This window comes from Dama dama, chromosome 28 (assembly GCF_033118175.1).
Source record: "Dama dama isolate Ldn47 chromosome 28, ASM3311817v1, whole genome shotgun sequence".
Taxonomy (NCBI): Eukaryota; Metazoa; Chordata; class Mammalia; order Artiodactyla; family Cervidae; genus Dama; species Dama dama.
Genome location: NC_083708.1, coordinates 38,746,442 through 38,765,619, shown reverse-complemented (window position 1 = coordinate 38,765,619; position 19,178 = coordinate 38,746,442). Strand labels below are relative to the sequence as shown.

Sequence of the window (19,178 nt, the reverse complement as noted above, 5' to 3'; positions counted from 1 at the left end):
AAGATTACCATGTTTACACAGTACAACACTGACCATCTCTGAGAAGTGGGATTTTGGGCTTTGCCCCCACCTCCCACATTTCTTTTACCCTTAAATTTTCTACTACTTATTATAACAGAGAAGGAATGTTTTTTTTTTTTTAAGAAAACATTCAAAATATTATAATCTATCCCTATGTCTTATTTCATCTTCATATTCATAAGCTGAAAATGTCCCCATCAAACTGTCACAGCATAACTAACCATTCCCTAAGCAAAACATAAAAGAACTCACCTTGGGGATCACCATAATCACACCATTGGTCACTGCGCTTGACAGAAGGGAGAAAATCAGAATGTTTCTTCTCCCCACACGGTCCATCCCCAAGCACACAAAGACATAGGCAGGAATTTCCACTACACCTGTCATGGAGCAAAATGACACAACTCTATAAGCCAGAGCATCCAACTGAACAGGGGGACCCTGCTTTCTAACCCAAAGGAATGGTCAGCCTTCTCTCTGATCTCAGGGACTTCTAAGAACTATCTAACCACTGCCTGAGAGGCAGCAAGGCCCACGACTTTTAAACTCACTGGAGTGGGGAGGATGTTTGCTGAATGTGCACTAGTGCTCACATAATCTGCTTAGCACTATCCATCTCTCCTCAGAATCTTATCCCCAACAAGGCTGGAAGCTCCTGGGACACAGCACAGTGCCTGGAGGGCAGACTGGTGGAATGAACAAATATGTAAATTAATAGACAACACTGATCTTTTCTGATCTTTGGCTTCTTCTGCTTGACAGAACTATAGGGAAATGTTTGTATCAGTAACTTTGAAATTAGAAATTAAGGTAGAAAATTCAGTGCAGCTAGGTACATAAAGTAATGCTAACTGTTTGATGGATTTTAAACCTAAAAATAAAGCTAATATGAATCCCCCACTGAGCAAGGACCTTGTCTTGGATCTCCTTTTACGCCCCCTACAAAGTCTGGAACTGACTTAAAAGCCCTTCTGTTGAAGAACCGAAGTTTGAATCTTAGATCCAGAACCAAAAAGCTTTACATCTATCAGCCAGAAAGCAACAGGGAGCAAGCAAGATTTCTCAGCAAAACTGAGCAAACCCAGTAACCTCTGAGAAACCGTCACTGCTTACCAGCCTAGATTGTCCATGTAATTCAAAGGTCTCTTCTTTCAACCCTCTGCAGCTTGCCTAACCTCAGGAGGCTACCCACCACTGCCTTTGAGGACGGGTGTGCACTTGCCTGTTTAACTACAGAATGCTATTAGCGCCTGGACTGGCACGTCTGGGTCTACATGTCTTCTGTGGCTTTGGGACCATATCACTGCAGATGGGTACATATTTCCTGAGTTAACATCCTTAGCAGTACATCAGAAATTAAACTCTGCTGCAGCTGCTCAGAAAAAAAAGTTTAAAAAGGCTGGGCAAAGACAAAAAATAGCATTCTGAGCCCTGCCGGAGAGACGGTCTCCGTTCTCTTCATTAACATGAAAAATAAACAACTCCAGAGACAATGCCTCCCCTTCACAGACCCTGCTGTAAGGTCTGCTGCCTCCTGACCAAAACAGTAGGTTCATCTATTACTCTACTCTTCTTTTTTAAAAGGACTTTTCAAGATCAAATAAAACAATGATTCTCAAAAGAACCTCCTGGGAATAGGCCTGGATTATCACCTCCACTTTCCAACTAACACTAAATGAGTCAGTTTAGTTCAGTTGCTCAGTCATGTCTGACTCTTTGTGATCCCATGGACTGCAGTAGGCCAGGCTTCCCTGTCCATCACCGACTCCCGGAGCTTACTCCAATTCATGTCCATTGAGTCGGTGATGCCGTGCAACCATCTCATCCTCGGTCATCCCCTTCTCCTCCCTCCTTTGATCTTTCCCAACACTAAATGACTTGAGCCAAACGAGTAAGGGACAGCTCAGGGACTGGTCTTCGGGAGCCAAGCCTTTCCTGCCACCTCCCTCCCTCATGTCTGATTCCCGCCACGTCTGACTCAGGGCTCTCCTCTCTCCAGCACCGTGTGTAAGGCCACCAGCCGAATTCCTGGAGCCCAGCAAAGCTGCACAGCCACTGGGAAAGCTGGAGAGACCTTTTCAAGTCTATTCCACCTTGATTCTTCTTGAGTTGTTGTAGAGATGCCGCATCTAAATTTTTGACTTGACTATGTCTGGGTTAGAAATGGTGTAACCAACGAACCCTTCTGGGATTAGGCCAATGTGCCATTATTGTCTTCACTTTTATAATGTATAATCTCTCTAATCATTCAGACCCCATTCTGATCCTATCTCCACATAGCCCCAAAGGTATGTCCTGAGGCTACTGTAGCATTCATCACCTGCAAGTAGCACAAAACCTAAGCTGAAATCCCCACCAATCTCAGACCATCTCAGGAGCTGAAAACTTGTTCAAAATTTGCACAGCACAAAAGTCCTGACTAGAAGCGCTTGACAAGCAGAGGGCTACTGGCAAGGGTCATGACATGAAAAAACCAAAGGCAGTAGAGACTAGGTGTGCGCTCAGTCACTTCAGTCCTGTCTGACTCTTTGCAAGCCCATAGACTGTAGCCCACCAGGCTCCTCTGTCCATGGGATTCTCCAGGCAAGAATACTGGAGTGGGCTGCCATACTCTCCTCCAGGGGATCTTCCGGACCCAGGGATCAAACCCCTGTCTCCTGCATTGCTGGCAGGTTTTTTTACTGCTGAGCCATCGGGGAAGCCCAGGGGCTATAAAACAATGCTATTTGTCTTGGAAACATTTTTATATTTATGAGATTGCCTGTTTTCTTGAGAATTGATATATCTCCATCAAATTTAACAGACTATATCATAAAGATCTAAAACCCCAGTATTCCTAAACTTCCCGATGTCACACCCCACCACCACTTGATTCTGCTACCATTTGCTGCTCTGTTCTAGAAATACTGGGCTTCCCTGGTGGTTCAGACGGTAAAGCGTCTGCCTACAATGCAGGAGACCCGGGTTCAATCCCTGTTTCTCAAACTGACACATAGAATGCGTTCACTTGTTTTGTTTATAAAATGTGCTTGAAGTCAAGATGGGCTCTTTTTATAAACTTGTTGGTCCGTCCCCCCTAAAAAAAGGGTAGTTCTTTTTTTCTTAAAATGACTTATAATTCCTTTGTGCTATAATCAACAAAAACAGGTGTCTCATCAGAGCACTTTAATGAGAAAGGATGATATTTATGTATAACATTTTTAAAGCAAACTTTTCTGGGGATAATATCAAATGCAAGTAGCCTACACAGAAATAACCAGCTGCACAAATGCATTTCTGATAATTCTCTCATGTCTGGTGTGAATTTGGTTAGGAGTCACACCTCAGGCCATCACAGCTTCAGAGCTATTTTAACTTGCCACTGAATTAAAAGAAGCATGACATCATAAACTACAGTTGCCTGTGTTTAGGTTATTTTACTGACTAAAATTCCTGAATTAGAAGGTAGAAAGATGCCACAAGATCTCCAAGACATGTTAAATTTTAAAAGGAATGCAACTTGCAAAGAACAATATGTAGTGAACAATCTCATTTATGTTAAAATATAAAACATTTATCTGTACAAATGTATGGAGATGCGTAAAAAGAAATCTGAAAATACAGGCCAAAGGTTATAGATGTTACCTCTGAACTACAGTCCTGAGATGGCAATGGGCTTAAAGGGAGGAAGAAGCAAGGAGAAGAGGCAGGAAAGGAAGGAGGGTCTCAAGTCTTCGATTTTGCATTTTTTTAAAGAAAATAAATACCTGTGTAACACTAAAGGGGGTTTTCCTGGTGTCTCAGATGGTAAAGAATTTGTCTGCAATGCAGGAGACCCAGGTTCAATCCCTGGGTCAGGAAGATCCCCTGGAGAAGGAATGGCTACCCACACCAGTATTCTTGCCTGGAAATTTCTGGACAGAGGTATCTGGAAGGCTACAGTCCATGGGGTTGCAAAGAGTCATACATGACTGAGCTACTCACACACACACACACACACACACACACACACACACACAATACTAAAAAAGACCATAAAGACATAGCTGGCAGTGTTGTTCCCAGTAGAAATAAAAGACAACAGAAACACTCTCAAAACTTGGTAGAAATTTCACTTTGCAGCTACACTTAATATAGTTTAACCACTTACCCATAAGGAAGAGATTTAAATATTCACTGCCTCCCAAATGAACAGAATTCAAGGAGAAGGTGTAGAACCCCAAACACCCCGTGAACCAAATCAGCCAAAGAATAAGTGTCCTTGTTCCAATACTCCAGTCATAAAACAGTTCTGACAGGGTGTGCTTCTCAACTTGAGAGGGCTTATTACCAGCAGAACCGTCGTGATCCAGTGATAAAAGTTCTGACAGTTTACAGGATCTCGTCCTATTCCACTTGGCCAGTGTATCAATTACTTTTTGTGCTTCTTCATATTTTCCCCCTGAGATAAGCCAAAAAGGTGTCTCTGGGAGCATCCAACAGCACAGGATAAAGGGGACAGTCACGGAGGAGAGGACTATCTGATAGATCCACCAGGTCCTGACGAAGTAGCCCGTCAAAGCCACCACCATGGTTCCAAACGCAAAAAAGGAATGTAAGTGCATGGACGCCCACGTCCGAGACTTCATGCCGACAAATTCTGTCACATAGACAAACACCACCACGAGATAGCCACTTGCAGACTGCAAAACAAAGCAGGGAGGGTGGGCCAGATTTAAGGTCACACACATAACTACTAAGGAGCCTGACCCTCTGCAAATTACACCAGAAAGTAAAGAAAGCTTTGTTTTCTGAAACCCATATCACATTCATACAATGGAATTTAATCCAATCCATCCTTCTTCTTTAAATGTGTCCTCTCATCTTCCCACACCCTCTCTACCTCAAAAGGCAAAGCTTGAGTGGTTTTGCATGATATAAATGTTAGACACTGACTTTTGCTTCATTTAAATATTCCTTTACAGTGTGAATTTATGTCTCAGTTCCTTGCAAATATGTGTATTAATTTATCCATATAGAGAAGAGCCTTTTTTATTAAATCCTAAATTCTAAATGGGAACAAACCATTTATAATAATTAGTGAGAAGAAAAAAGATTTGATTAAAATTTCATTTTGACATGCAACAACAAAAGCAAAAAAAAAAAAAAAAAACAGATCAATAAAATGATGTTAAAAAAAAAACAGATCAAATTGGACTTCAGGGAAATTCAAAATGTCTGTGCATCAAAAGACACTATCACTAGAGTGAAAAGGCAACTTATGGAACAAGAGATACGCAAATCATATATCTGATATGAGACTAATATCCAGAATACACAGAGAACTTCTAAAACTCAACAATAAAACAAAACCTTACACGATATTTGGTCCTGTCAGAAACATCCATAAAACATTCAGTCCACACCAAAAGGTCCTGGAAATTTGGTCCTATCTAAAAGACCTATAAGCATATTTGGTCCGAGCCAAATGGTTTTGGATAAGACCAGGTATCAACTACCTTTTGGCATGGACCAAATGGTCTTATGGATGGTTTGGATCGAACCAAACATCTGCTAACCAAACAAACAAATTCAAAATTGGGCTCGGATTCCTCCAAAGAAAATACAGGAATGGCCAATAAGCACACGAAAAGATGCTCAGCATCACTAATCATTAGGGAAATGCAAATCAAAATCATGATTTGATATGCCACCTCACGGACATTAGGATGGCTAGTATAAAATAAAGTAAGTGTTCGTGAGGATGCGGAGAAATCAGAACCCTATGCACTGTTGGTGGAAATGTAAAATGGTACAGCCACTATGGAAAACAGTATGGGGAGTCCTCAAAAAATTAAAAATATAATTGCCTTATGATCCAGCAATCCCATTTTGGGAATATACCCAAAAGAATTTAAAGTGAGATCTCAAAGAAATATTTTTATACTTATGTTCGTAACAGCATTATTCACAGTAGCTAAAACATGGAAGCAATCCAAGCTTTCATCAACAGCAATCCATCAACAGATGGATAGATAATACACAATGGAGTATTATTTAGCCTTAAGAAAACAATATTCTGACATATGCCCCAACATGAATTAACTTTGAGGACATTACACTAAGTGAAATAAGCTAATCACAAAAAGACAAATATTGTATGATTCCAGTTATATCAGGCATAGTATCTAGAGTAGTCAAATTCATAGAGACAGAAAGTAGAATGGTAGTTGCTTAGGGGTTGGGGGGAAAGGAGTATGGGGAGCTACTGTTTAATGAATATAGACTTTCAGATTTGCAAGACAAAAAGAATTCTGGAGATGGATGGTGGGGACGGTTGTACAACAGTATGAATGTACTTAATATCACTGAACTGTAAATACTTAAAAATAGTTATGATGGTAAATAATGTAATGTGCATTTTAGCACAATAAAAAGAACGGAGGAAAAACTTTATTTTAAAAGCAGGTCTATATTAAATTTAATAAAATTCAGATTATAACAACAATATGTGACTCCTCCTAGAATAAATAAAGAATGAAACAAATGGATTTTTTTGTGGAGGAGGGTGGTGGTGAAAGGACTAGAAGTTCTACAAAATTATTTCACATTTGACTTTTATTAATATAAATCAAATTGTAAAATTAATTTTTGAAAAATTATTCTAGGGCACCACTGACTTCCCCAAAGGCGTCTCTTAACCCTTCAATATTCAAATCATACACTTTTGAAGGCTTGTCTTGTCATTATCTTTATGGATATTCATTTCTTCAAAAGTTAATTGGTCTATCTCTGCCAGGTCCCAGTTGGTCAAGGGATCTGTGTAGCATTCAGGCAGTTTTCTCCCACTGCTTTCAAAGACTCTTTGCAGTTTAGCATCTTTTGTAAGATCTGCAATTTCATTTTGCATCAGAGTTGGAAAGAGGTTAGCCCAGTAGCAGTAAGCAGAGAGGTGCTTGATAGGGATGACTGTATGAATGGTCGGTTTCACATTTTGTGACAGCAGCTTTTATTTCCCCATGCAACCTTATAATTGCAAGACTCAGATAATGAAGCCTGATAATGAGGCCTCCCATATTGAAGAATCCAGTGGTTTGGTAAATCTAAACCTTCAAATACTGTAAATTTCCCCTTTAATTCCCCATTAAGTTAAGCTATAACATCAGTCCTCAAGATGTTTTTTTCAAGGCCAGTTCTTTCAGAGTTCCCTCCCACTTCCTACCAATTACTTCTGTCACTGGGTTCAAACAATCCATGCACAACTGCCTGAATAATTCCAAAAGCCTCTTTGGTCCCATTCACACTTGTCACCTCCACTAATAATACTCAATTCCTCACATCTACCCTGACCCCACCCCTGACACAGCAGTCAGAACGACCACTTCACCCCTGAATTCACTGAACCTCTTCAGAGGATTCTCATTACCTTTAGGAAACCAGGCAAACCCTTTGTCATCTTATAAGGTCTGCCTAGTCATCCCTCTCTCCTTCAGCCTCACCATGCATTTCACCTCTCTATTCTCCTAATCTTCAGTTCCTTCCATCTCTGGGCCTCTCACTTGCTACTCCCTCTGCCTATAAGGCTCTTCTCTCACCCATCCCTCAGACTAAAAAGACCCTGACTCTCTAGACTCCCCATCCCATCCCCCACTGTGTGAAGCCCCTCCCCCCACTGCTAGTCATTGTCAACACTGTATGGATTTTTCACAATGGTCCGTCAACATCTTGCCTTCCCGCTACACTATAGGGTTATTGAAACATCCTGGTCAGGTTTACTTTGCGTGACAGTCTGTAGGTAGATCAATAAATGTGGTGAGTAAATGAATCTGCCTGCATCTTCCCTAATCAGAATTGCATCACAAATATATTTCCCATAAAAACCAAAGGAGAGAGCCACAGAAAACTAAGACCACATTTGTGAAGAAAGCTGAGCGCTGAAAAATTGATGCTTTTGAACTGTGGTGTTGGAGAAGACTCTTGAGAGTCCCTTGGACTGCAGGGAGATCCAACCAGTCCATCCTGAAGGAGGTTAAGTCCTGGGTGTTCATTGGAAGGACTGATGCTGAAGCTGAAACTCCAATACTTTGGCCACCTCATGCAAAGAGTTGACTCATTGGAAAAGACCCTGATGCTGGGAGGGATTGGGGACAGGAGGAGAAGGGGATGACAGAGGATGAGATGGCTGGCTGGCATTGCCGACTCGATGGACATGAGTTTGAGTAATCTCCGGGGGTTGGTGATGGACAGGGAGGCCTGGCGTGCTGTGATTCATGGGGTCACGAAGAGTCGGACACGACTGAGCAACTGAACTGAACTGAACTGAACTTACAGAAGTATTCTATGGGTGGCTGTCTGATTTTCTTGGCTCTGGAAATCAACTCAAGGTATTTCGCAAGACCAAAAAAGATATTTTTAGAATTATTCTCTTAATTATTCCAAAAGAGGACTCCACACTCTCTCAAGACCTATCTTTGCTTCTGTTGTACAATCATTCCCACCAGAAGGTCTATTATCAAACCTTACCCTGCAGCTACAGAGTCATTTCCTCTTATTCTGTCCTCAGTGGAGACAGAACTTCTGGTTGTTATCTTTTGTGTTAAAAACTCTCTGCATTCCTAAAATTATTATACTTTTTAAAGATATAACACCTTCAATTCTCCTAAATTGTTTTTAATGCATCCTTCTATCCTTGACCATCTAAGAGTGGCTTCTTAGGGACCCTTCCTAGCTGTTGATGAAGACTCCAAAAGAGAATATACCACCTTGCCCTTGGAGGGGGCACAGTGACCTCTTCTTCTGAGGTTGAAGTCCTTGGCTTCTCCCTAGACCCTTAGGTCATCTGTTCTGGTGAGAGGGAATGCACGCCCTGCTCTGTATTCAGCAAGATCACAAGTTCCTCCCGAAGAGAAAACTTCACTCTGTTATCCTTGAATAGTGATCTCCAAAGAGAATCGCTGTTGCTGCTGTGAGGTAGTGTGGAACCTGTCCGGAAGCCTCACTGAGTGTTGAAACTCCCTGGTCCACTTCCAGCAACAGTCAGCTTTGTAAGAAGTGCCTACTCCATGCCAGGTACTGAACTGCGGACATTTCCCTGAATCTCAAGTGAGTCCTGGTAACAACCCAGTGAAGTAGGTATTCTTTTCTACAGTTTACAGATCAGAAATTAAGGTTCGAAGAGGATAAGGCATTTGCCCAAGGTCACACAGCTGAGAAGCCAATATATGACAATGCTGGGATTCAAACACATGCCCTTTCCACTATCCTCCCCTGTTCTCCAGAACAAAAAGGTCTGAAGTTTTGTTTTCATCCTTCCTGCACATTATTTAAATGACATTCTTAACCATATGCCTTAACTGTCTGTGGCTCATGCATACAGAGTCTATCTAGACCAACATAATTGCTCAGAAGTAAAATAATTGGTAGCTATTATCTGTAACGGGTATAAACAATGACTTTTTTTCTTTCTGTCCCCGTTTGCCTTCCTCTCTCCCTCTTGCTCTCCCTGTCTCTTCTCTATCTTTTGCCTTACAGTATTGGTGAGAACAGGCTTCCCTGGTGGCTCAGAGGTAAAGAATATGCCTGCCAATGCAGGAGACAAGTGTCCGATCCCTAGGTTAGGAAGATCCCCTGGAGGAGGAAACCGCAATCCACTCCAGTATTCTTGCCTGGAGAATCCATAGGATTCTCATGGACAGAGGAGCCTGGCGGGCTGCAGTTCATGGAGTCGCAAAAGAGTCATACACGACTAAGCAACTAAACAGCAACAATTGGCCAGAATCCCCAGTAAAATGCCAACTGGAAGGGACGTCTCACAGATCCCTGCTGCTAGTAATGGTGGAATGTGGATCACAGGTCAGGCACAGAGTCAAATGAAAAGTTTCAGCCTACTAAGCAACAATTTTTCATGTAACAGCTTCCATTCTAAGCATAGGGCACTAATATTCTACAGAAAGACTTGGGCATTGAACAAAGATTAGTCCTTGATCTCTGTCTCACTAGATTCTAAATGAGCACAACTAAGAGAGTTCAGGTTTAATATAAAAACACTGCAGTGGAATTAAAGAGGCAAAAACAAACAAACAAACAGAAACCCCAACAACAACCCAACTCACGATAGCAAGAAGAAAGCGTGCGACTATGAAGCTGTAATAATCAAATGTGAATGCCGCCGCTATGCCAAACAAAAATACACCGGTGCTTGTGGCCCACAAGACAAGTCGTCTTCCTGCCCTGAAAAATAAGAATCACACAGTGGAAGGAGCAAGGTGTGGCTGCAACAGTTTAAAACATCCACTCTAATTCAAGAAAGATAAATTTCAGCTATATTTTTAGTAGCTTATGTATCTGACTTATTTATTTTGGGTAAATCATGGGTTAATACACAATTTTTTCAAAAGGCCAGTTTTTCGGTGGCCAAGTCTCCACCTGAGCTGCTAATATACACACACGGTCACTCTGGGTGGTCCCCAGAGTACCTCCTAACCTGGGACTAGGAGGAAGGAGAGGGAGGATCTGTTATTTCCCTGTCAGGACCTGCTCTGTCACCTGTTGGATCATCTTCCCTGTTGGGCTGGCTCTGCCCACCAAGGGGGAGGCAACTCTTAATAAGCCCCTCTAAAAACAGAAGTCTAGACATTCTGCTAGTAAAATAAGTTGCCTACTTGGCCTATATTTTCATAATTGGGAAGGGCAGTTTCTTCTTTAAAAGTCAAACAAATAACAATTACATGCCTGCAGATTTAAAAAATGAGATGTAATTCACATGATATAAAATCCAATCTTTTAAAGCAGGGATCCCCAACCTCCAGGCCGCAGACCTGTACCTCCTGTCAAATCAGATCAGCAGCAGCATTAGAACAGAAATAAAGTGCACAATAAATGTAATGTGCTTGAATCATCCTGAAGCCATCCCCCACCTGCCCCGGTCCATGGAAAAATTGTCTTCCATGAAACCAGTCCCTGATGTCAAGAAGGCTGGGGACCACAGAGTTAAAGTATACAATTCAGTGGCTTTTTAGTGGATTCACAGAGTTGTGCAACTCATCACTATCTGGTTCCAAGACATTTTCATCCCTCCAAAAAGAAACTCTGCACCCAGGAATCATCATTTCTTATTCTCTGTTCCCTCTGTCCCCTGACAGCCACAGTCTACTTTCTGTCTTTATAGAGTTGCCTCTTCTGGACATTCTACATAAATGGAGTTGCACACTGTAAGACTTGACTTATTCTATTATGTGTTCAAGGTTCATCCATGTTACTGTACTTCATTCCTTTTAATGACTAAATAACATTTCATTGGAGAAGGGAATGGCAGCCCACTCCTGTATTCTTGCCTGGAGAATTCCATGGACCAAGAAACCTGGTGGTTTACAGTCCATGGGGGTCACAAAAGAGTCAGACGTGACTGTGTGACTAACATACAACATTCCATTGCATGGCTATACCACATTTTGTTTATCCATTCATCCCTAGATGGACATTTGGACATTGTTTCCACTTTTTTGGCTATAATGAATAATGCTGCCATGAACATTTGTGAACAAGATTTTATGTCAAGTTATATTTTCAATTCTCTTGGATATGTACCTAGGGGTGGAATTGCTGGGTCATATGCTAACTTTATGCTTAATTTTTGAGGAGCTGCCAAACTGTTTCCCAGGCTGGTTGCCCCAATTCTACCATCCCATCAATTTCTCCACATCCACACTTGTTATTGACAACACTTGTTATTGTCTGTCTTTTTGATTACAGCCATTCTAGTGACCAGGGGTATCTCACTATAGTATTGATTTACATTTCCCTAATGATTATTGATGTTGAACATTTTTATATGTGCTTATTGGCCATTTGTATATATTCTTTGGCAGAACATCCATCCAAATCATTTGTCCATTTTTGAATTGGGTTATTTGTCTTTTTATTGTTGAGTTTTTTTATGTATTCTAGATACTAGACTGTCATTAGATATATGAGTTGCAAATATTTTCTCCCTATGAGATGTCCCTGACAGATCATTTTAAGGCAAAAGAATACAGTCCTGAGATTCCAAGCAACAGGTTTGCCCATTGCAGCAGAGAGTATGTAAGCAAATTGGAAACCATCACGTTCACAGCCTCAGGCTGCTCTGCTCCCACAGGCACTAGTAGGGATTGTTGGCCCTACATATAAAGGTTTCCCAATCTCATTTGAGCCCTGAAAGTCATTTTAAACTATTTTCATCCATCCCTCTTCTACCCACAACGTTTTCACTCTCTATAACAGATGAGCAGCTCTCTTGATGATGAGCAGAGAACAGAGAACATCAAAGAGAAAGCTCTGCAATTTCCTGCTCTGCCCAGCTGCCAACACGACCTGCATCTGCCTGCAGCCTTTTTCTTCCCTCCTGTCCAGAGACACACACCCTTTTCTCTTCAAATACCATTTTGCAATCTTTGTATTGGATCATGTCTCTTCCCATCTCCTCTGAGGCCTTTTTCTACCAATTACTTCTTTTCCCTCTATCCCTCCCACTCCTCTGACCCCTCCCTTTCAGTTGAAGTCTCTTCCAGCCAAAGACAAGAACCTTCTCTGGATCCCCATCCCTCCTGTAGCCACCTTGCATCTGACGGACTTTCCAAAAGGGAGTATCTACTTCCTCAACTCCTGTTTTGCTCCTCTCCCCACTGACAACCCAACTTCCATCCTTCCCAGGAAGTTTATGAAGCAGAAGATTCTTAAACACTGAAATGGTAACTTCAGTCACCAAATAATAACTATTTTACTAATAGACTCCACTTCTGTTGCAACTGTATTATTCAAGCCCCACCTCCTGGAGGGGATGTGGGAAGTGGGGGGAAAGACCTAGGTCCTCCTCCCTTTAGGCTTCCATAGCCTTTGTCTCCATGGCCTTCACTTCTAATATGGCCCCAGACACAACAAAGCCCTATAATTTTTCTTTCGATGTGTTTGTTGGTCACATGTGACTAGCACACACTGAGGGCAGGGATTTCTGACCTAAGCAGTTGTCTTTAGGCTCCCAGTGCCCAGGACATGCCTGTAAAATTCACAACTATGCGGCCAAATAAATAAGTTTATCTCTGTGCTCTGGGACAGGCACTAAAAGTGTTGTCCATGTCCATACACAGATGAACTCTGCCTTATTTTAAGAGTTATATGTTCATTTTAAAGTATATTTTTTAAAAATTTGGTTGGCACATCACACAGTTTCATAGATATCACTGCATAGAGCCAGACTATCCTCCTAAAAAGCAAGTCTATTTAAAGAAAAAAAATTCAAAGTAATAACCAATAGCTACTGAGTGGTTATATGTCCAAGGTACTTTTTCGGTGTTAATTTTGCAATAACCCTCTGAGATGAGTGTTGTTATTTTCATTGCCAGCTTACAAGATTCTGAAATGCAGGTCAGGCAATGTGCCAAGGTCCACAGCGAATAAATGGCAGAACACAGGCGCACTGTCTGCAGAACCCATCCCCTTAATGTTATTTTGTGTCCCTAAATAACAGATCAGCAAAGAAGTACATATTTAGACAGGAAGTATGAAAATGACTAAAGTTTTGAACATAATTCCCAGTCCCCTAAGACAATGAGACAGGAAAACGAACCCTACACTGATGGATGAAACAATACAAAAAAACTTCATGTTACCTGTCGGAGAGGTAGCCAAAGATGACTGCTCCCAGAAGGACTCCAAACATAAACGTGGGCTGGATCAGCCTTCCGAACCACTCTCGGTTACACACTAGATCCCACTGGGTCACCACGGTGCTGAGCCACTTGCTCCGGTCGTAGATGTAGCCGTCCAAGCAAGCGAAGCTGCTCTTCTGGCCGCTGTACTGATAGTCCAGACTCAACTGGCCATCCCTCCGGGACCTCTGACAGCTGGTCAGCTCCCAGATCTCCCCGTTCTGCAGCTGCACGAGGATGTAATCCTCACGGCCGACGGAGAACTGGGTCCAGATGTCCTCCAACTGCCAAGTAGAGAGGTCTTGGAAAAGCGCCTGACTCACGTTGCCTGGGGGCCTGCAGGTATGCTGGGGGGACACTGACAAGAACACAGAAGCCAAGTAGTGGATACCACAAGAGATATTCTGGAAGGCACATATAAAATAGAGGAATATTTGGTATCTGCAAAGAGAGAGGAAAAGAAACAAGTTATTATAGCTGACCTGTGGGCTAAAAAAAAAAAAAAAAAAGACATAGGCAAACATGAAGGGTCTCCATTATGCTTAGCTTGAATAAAGGGATAAACACAACCAAATCCTGTTAGGGACCTAAGAGACATCCCATAATGACAACCCTATGATGACTGAGAAGGTAACATACATCATATATGACATACGTTTTTATACTTCGACTCCTCCCCACTCCACAAACTCCAGTGCTCAAACTCGACACAGTCCCCACAAAGAGCAGACAGATTTTGTTAGTGTGAAGTTTACCTGCCTGCCCCTGGAGGCGTTTGGGTTTGGTACCTAAGTAGTCTCATCACCTGGAGAGGCTCCACTGCTGCAAAACTCACATTCTCTGACCACAGCTTCCCATCCTCCCAGCTCCCCCTGTCCCTCCCACTGACCCCATCTCCTGCACTGTTCGGGGCTCCAGCCTTTGGCTCCCACCATGTTCTCTAGTTTACTGCCAGCTTCCTGGCCTCACTCCTTCCCCAGCCAGCCTGAACCCCACGGTTGTCACTAGTTTTTTCCATAGAGTCGCACAAGTTCTGTATTCATGTTCTCCATTCACACCCAGTCCCCCCAACAGAGCACCTCCCCTGGCAGGCCTCTGAAGCTAGGATCTGTCTTCTCTGCCCCGCCCACAGGTGCTGAGAAGGTCTTAAGCACACTTTCAGTTCAGATTTCCCTTTTCCTCACAAGGATGTGCTGGGCTTAATCTCTCAGTCATGTCTGACTCTTTGCGACTCCATGGACTGTATTCCAAAAGGCTCCTCTGTCCATGGAATTTTCCCAGCAAGAATACTGGAGTGGGTTGCCATTCCCTTCTCCAGGGGATCTTCCCGACCCAGGGATCGAGCCCAGGTCTCCCGCATTGCAGGACGATTCTTTACCAGCTGAGCCACCAGGAAGTCACAAGGATAACTTCCTCAAAAAAACAAAATCCTACTTCCTTAGGTGTCTAGCATTCTAACAAATCATTTTCTCCCTTATAAAGATTGCTGTCCACCAAGTGTCTACCCAGCCCAAGGCTCCTTCAGAACAACAGACTTAGACACAACATAACACTATGCCCACAGCCAAGAGAAACACTAGTGAAAAAAGAATTGACAGGAAAACCAGAGGTAAGTAAAAGAAAAGATGACCAGAACCTCCAGGAAACAGACCTATGCTATCTGGGTGACAGGTAAAGAAAATTACATTCAGTCCTAGATTGATATCATTCTATATAATAAAACATGCTTGTGTGTGTGCTAAATCGCTCAGTTGTGTCTAACTCTTTGTGACCCCGTGGACTGTAGCCTGCCAGGCTCCTCTGTCCATGGGGATTCTCTAGGCAAGAATACTGGAGTGGACTGCCATGCCCTCCTTCAGTATCTTCCCCACCTAGGGATTGAACCTGTGTCTCTTATGCCTCCTACATTGGCAGGCAGGTTCTTTACCACTAGCACTATCTGGGTAGCCCATAATAAAACATAACTAGTATTATACCACTGTGGTTAAGAGCATGGACTCCGGAACCAGACTACCAAGGTCTGAAGCTTGTCTCTGGTTACTTACCACCTGGGTCTTTTGGATAAGATCCTTACCCTTTATGTAAGGATCTTTTCTCATCTGAAAAATGAGTTGTTATGGGAATGTAGAGTTACTACATGTAAAGCATTATGGCATCCTGTAGGTACATGTAAGTGTTAGATACTATGATGTTCATAAGGTGAAGTCAAAAAAAGAGCCTAAAAGGGTCATATACTGACAGAAAAACAAAAACAAAAAAAAAACACCACCACCTATACCCATACATCTAAGTCAGCCACAAGGCTCACCGTTCCAGCTCTGAAATTTTAAACTCTATCTTTATTCCAAAATAACTCAGAGATCCAGGCTCTCAGTTCCCCCAACACAATTCCTGAATCTCAGTTTCCTCAATTCCCTCTGACATTGGGCTTAAACCGTGAAGTTTTTGTAACTTCAATACAAACTTGTATTTTGTATGGAACAACACCTAATTCTTCTTAGGCGTTCTGCTTTCCTCTTTTAAAGGTGATTTGGACAGTGTTTCCTCACCTTAGAAATGACCAATGAGAAATGAGAGACAATTAGGCCTTTCTACTTAACACTGTCACTAGCTTTCCTTAAGACTAGATAACAATACACAATAACCTCCCTCTCTCTTTACAGACAATAGAGAGAACAATGAGAGTGAATGCCAGAGAAAATATGGGCCACTATGATATGGTCACACTATATTCACCTTCTGCTGTAAGCATGGACATGTTACCCTTTTCCTTCCTATAAGTAGCTTTCACAATCTACCTTTCCTACCAGAATGGGGACTCAGGTAATAATAATAGTCACGATTTCTTGATAACTTACAGAATGATAAGATTTTGCATATGCTACTGTGACTGGCTAAGGGCTGTCTCCCCAGATCCATTCTCCCTTTCTCCCACCACACCAAGCCACATCTGACCATGTGGGTGAGGACACGGAGCAGCTGCCCCAGATGCTGTGGATGGTGGAGTTGCCTCACCCTCTTGGGTCCCTGGATGACAGCATGGAGCAAACCTACCCTGGACAGTTGCCAGAGACAAAATCCAACTGAGGGGTCTCTTTGTTACAGCTCCTAAGTATGGTGACTAATCCCTAAAATACCTGGGGAAAGAATGGCATTAGTAACTACTACCTCATAAGGTTATCATGAGGATGAAATGAGAGCTGCATGTGGAGTCCTTATAACAAACATGTGCAGTACTATTATTACACCCATTTTACAGATGAGTAAGTGCTAAGTCAAATGCTCAAGACCACATAGTTAATACTTGGTAAGCCAGGATTGGAACTCGGACATCCATTCCCAGAGCTGATTTTGTAATCCCTATGCTATTCTGCTTCAAGGAAGATAAGATGAGATAATAAATGAAGGACCTGGCTGAGTCCCAGGGTTGCACTCAAGACAGCATCCTAGTTGACAGCATGGGCTGTGGAGGCCAATGGACATCCAATGACACCGAATTCTGCTCTGCTACTAAGAGATTTGTGATTTAGGTGCAAGACCTGGTTTCCTCATGTGTAAAATGAGAGTGATTACCACTAGTCTCAAAGGGCTGCAGTGAAGGTTAAAGAAGGTAACATGTACAAAGAACTTAGGATAGAGCCGGGCACAACTGAGCATTCAGTAAGGCAGGGATCAGGAGGAAGCAGGGGAGAGTTGGGGCCTCCCGCCCCTTCCCGGCCTGCTTCACCACTCCTTTCTTGTGGATACTGGGAATCATAACCAACATCTGTGCAACTTTTCACCCTGGAGAACAGCACATCATCGTCTCTTCATCACAAGCCTGGAAGGGAGCTAAAGGCAGGAATGATTATAATTCTCATTTTGCGCATAGGAAACTGAGACACAGTATTCCCAGGGTCAACTTAGCAGTGAGTGGCAGGCCAGGATTCAGACTGAGCCCCAAACCCCTGGATCCACACTTTCTATGGCTCCTCGCCCAGTTACCCCTTCTCCCAAAACGTTCTGGGTCAAAGTAGTATTTCTCCACGAATGAATGAATAAAATGAATGAATACACTTTAAATTTTTAAAATTAATTTGACAAATGAAAAGAGGGTGCCAATCATACAAAGGTTAAACCTAGGTCCCACCCTGCAGCAGCTGTGGGTCCCTGACCTAGCCTCAGTTTCCCAATCATTAAAATAAGGATTCACCCCCACCCCTTTTTAAGATTCCACACTGTGTAGTTGGCACATGTTGGGTTTCCATAAACCGAAAACACACACACACACAGAAAAAGAAGGAACAAGCTTTAAACAGTTGTTCCTAGAGCAATTCAATACCTGCCAGGTACTGAAGGAGACTCTACCACGGGTTGGGGCGGGACAGCAGTTGACTGGGGAAGTGAAAGAGGAGCCCATTTGGCAGATTAGCTGCCAAGAACAAGCGTTCCTCCTGTGACCTGGCCTCTGCAGCTTGGGCTTCGGACTCCGGCACCGGCAGAGGGCGCGCCGGGGGACCCCGCACTCACCACTCCCGAAGCGAGCCCGAAGCGAGCCCCCAGCGCCCCCTGCTCACTCTGGGGGCGTCCGGCCGCCAGAGTTCGAGAGGATCCGTCCAGGGCCAGGAGTCAGGACCCAGGCCTCCGGACTTTTCCCGGAAAGGAGGGGTGGGGAGATGTGTTCGGATCGCGAGCTCTGCGCGAGCAAGAACCCCACCGCAACGGAAAGAAACAGACCCCACCGGCGCCTCCACCCACGTGGCTCCGGCTCCCCCGGCACCGTCCTCCCTCCCCACCCCTACCCCATCTCCCTACCTGCCGAAGTGCCCCACGCTGTCAAAAATCGGCTCCAAGTTGCTGGACCCCATAGTGCCGCCGTGCACCACGCTCCGAAGCGGGACGCGCGAAGCTCGCTCAGTGTCGGGGACTGCGGGCACAGTGGTGCCCTGCCCCGCCCCGCCCGGCCCCCGCCGGCCCCCGCCGGCCCGCCCGGCCCCCCTTTGGCGTCTCCCGCGCGTCAAGGGCTCGAGCCGCGCGCGGGGCCAGGCTCTGTTCCTCTCTCTTCCCCTCTAGCGAGTCCCCGCCGCCGCGGCCTCTTGCGCGGCGCGCCGTGCTCCCGGAGCCCGCGGTGGCACTGTGCGCCCATCCCAAGCCCCGCCACTTCCCGCGCCCTCCCCGCCGCCCCATCAGACCCTCGACACCGCGTCCGTCTCGGTCGCCGCTCTCGAGGGGCGCGCCGGTGCCTAAGAAGGGTGGTCCACCCGGCAGCCCGAGGTGGGGAACGCAGACTCCACTCTTGGGCACAAACATCATTTTCTCAGAGAAGTCCACCCGTATGGGGGCTACATGAGCAGAGCACAAAGAATGGATTCTGATGACCCTGAGAAGTGGCAGGATCTTGCAGAGCTGTGTGAAACATCTTGTACTAACCGAAGGGCAAAGGCAACTCCCGGGTAGAAACAAGCAGAATAGTGAAAACAGCAAACTTAACACCAAAAGAGGATTTGAAAGAGAGGAAAGCCCATCACCCGAAGG

General features: G+C 44.0%; 1 protein-coding gene across 2 annotated transcripts in view; it reads right to left on the bottom strand.

The window, feature by feature from the left end:
• The window catches only part of SLC22A16 (solute carrier family 22 member 16), a 31,501-nt gene extending 12,931 nt beyond the window's left edge, over nt 1–18,570 (bottom strand). For both annotated transcript variants that reach the window (XM_061131626.1, XM_061131627.1), the window contains exons 1-5: nt 18,459–18,570; nt 13,626–14,105; nt 10,092–10,209; nt 4,151–4,682; nt 274–401 (exon numbers count right to left, since the gene is read on the bottom strand). In XM_061131626.1, coding sequence (XP_060987609.1) covers nt 274–401; nt 4,151–4,682; nt 10,092–10,209; nt 13,626–14,105; nt 18,459–18,511 — 1,311 coding nt within the window. In that variant the 5' untranslated portion in view covers nt 18,512–18,570. The remainder of the gene's footprint in view (nt 1–273; nt 402–4,150; nt 4,683–10,091; nt 10,210–13,625; nt 14,106–18,458) is intronic.
• Between the last annotated feature and the right edge of the window lie 608 nt (nt 18,571–19,178).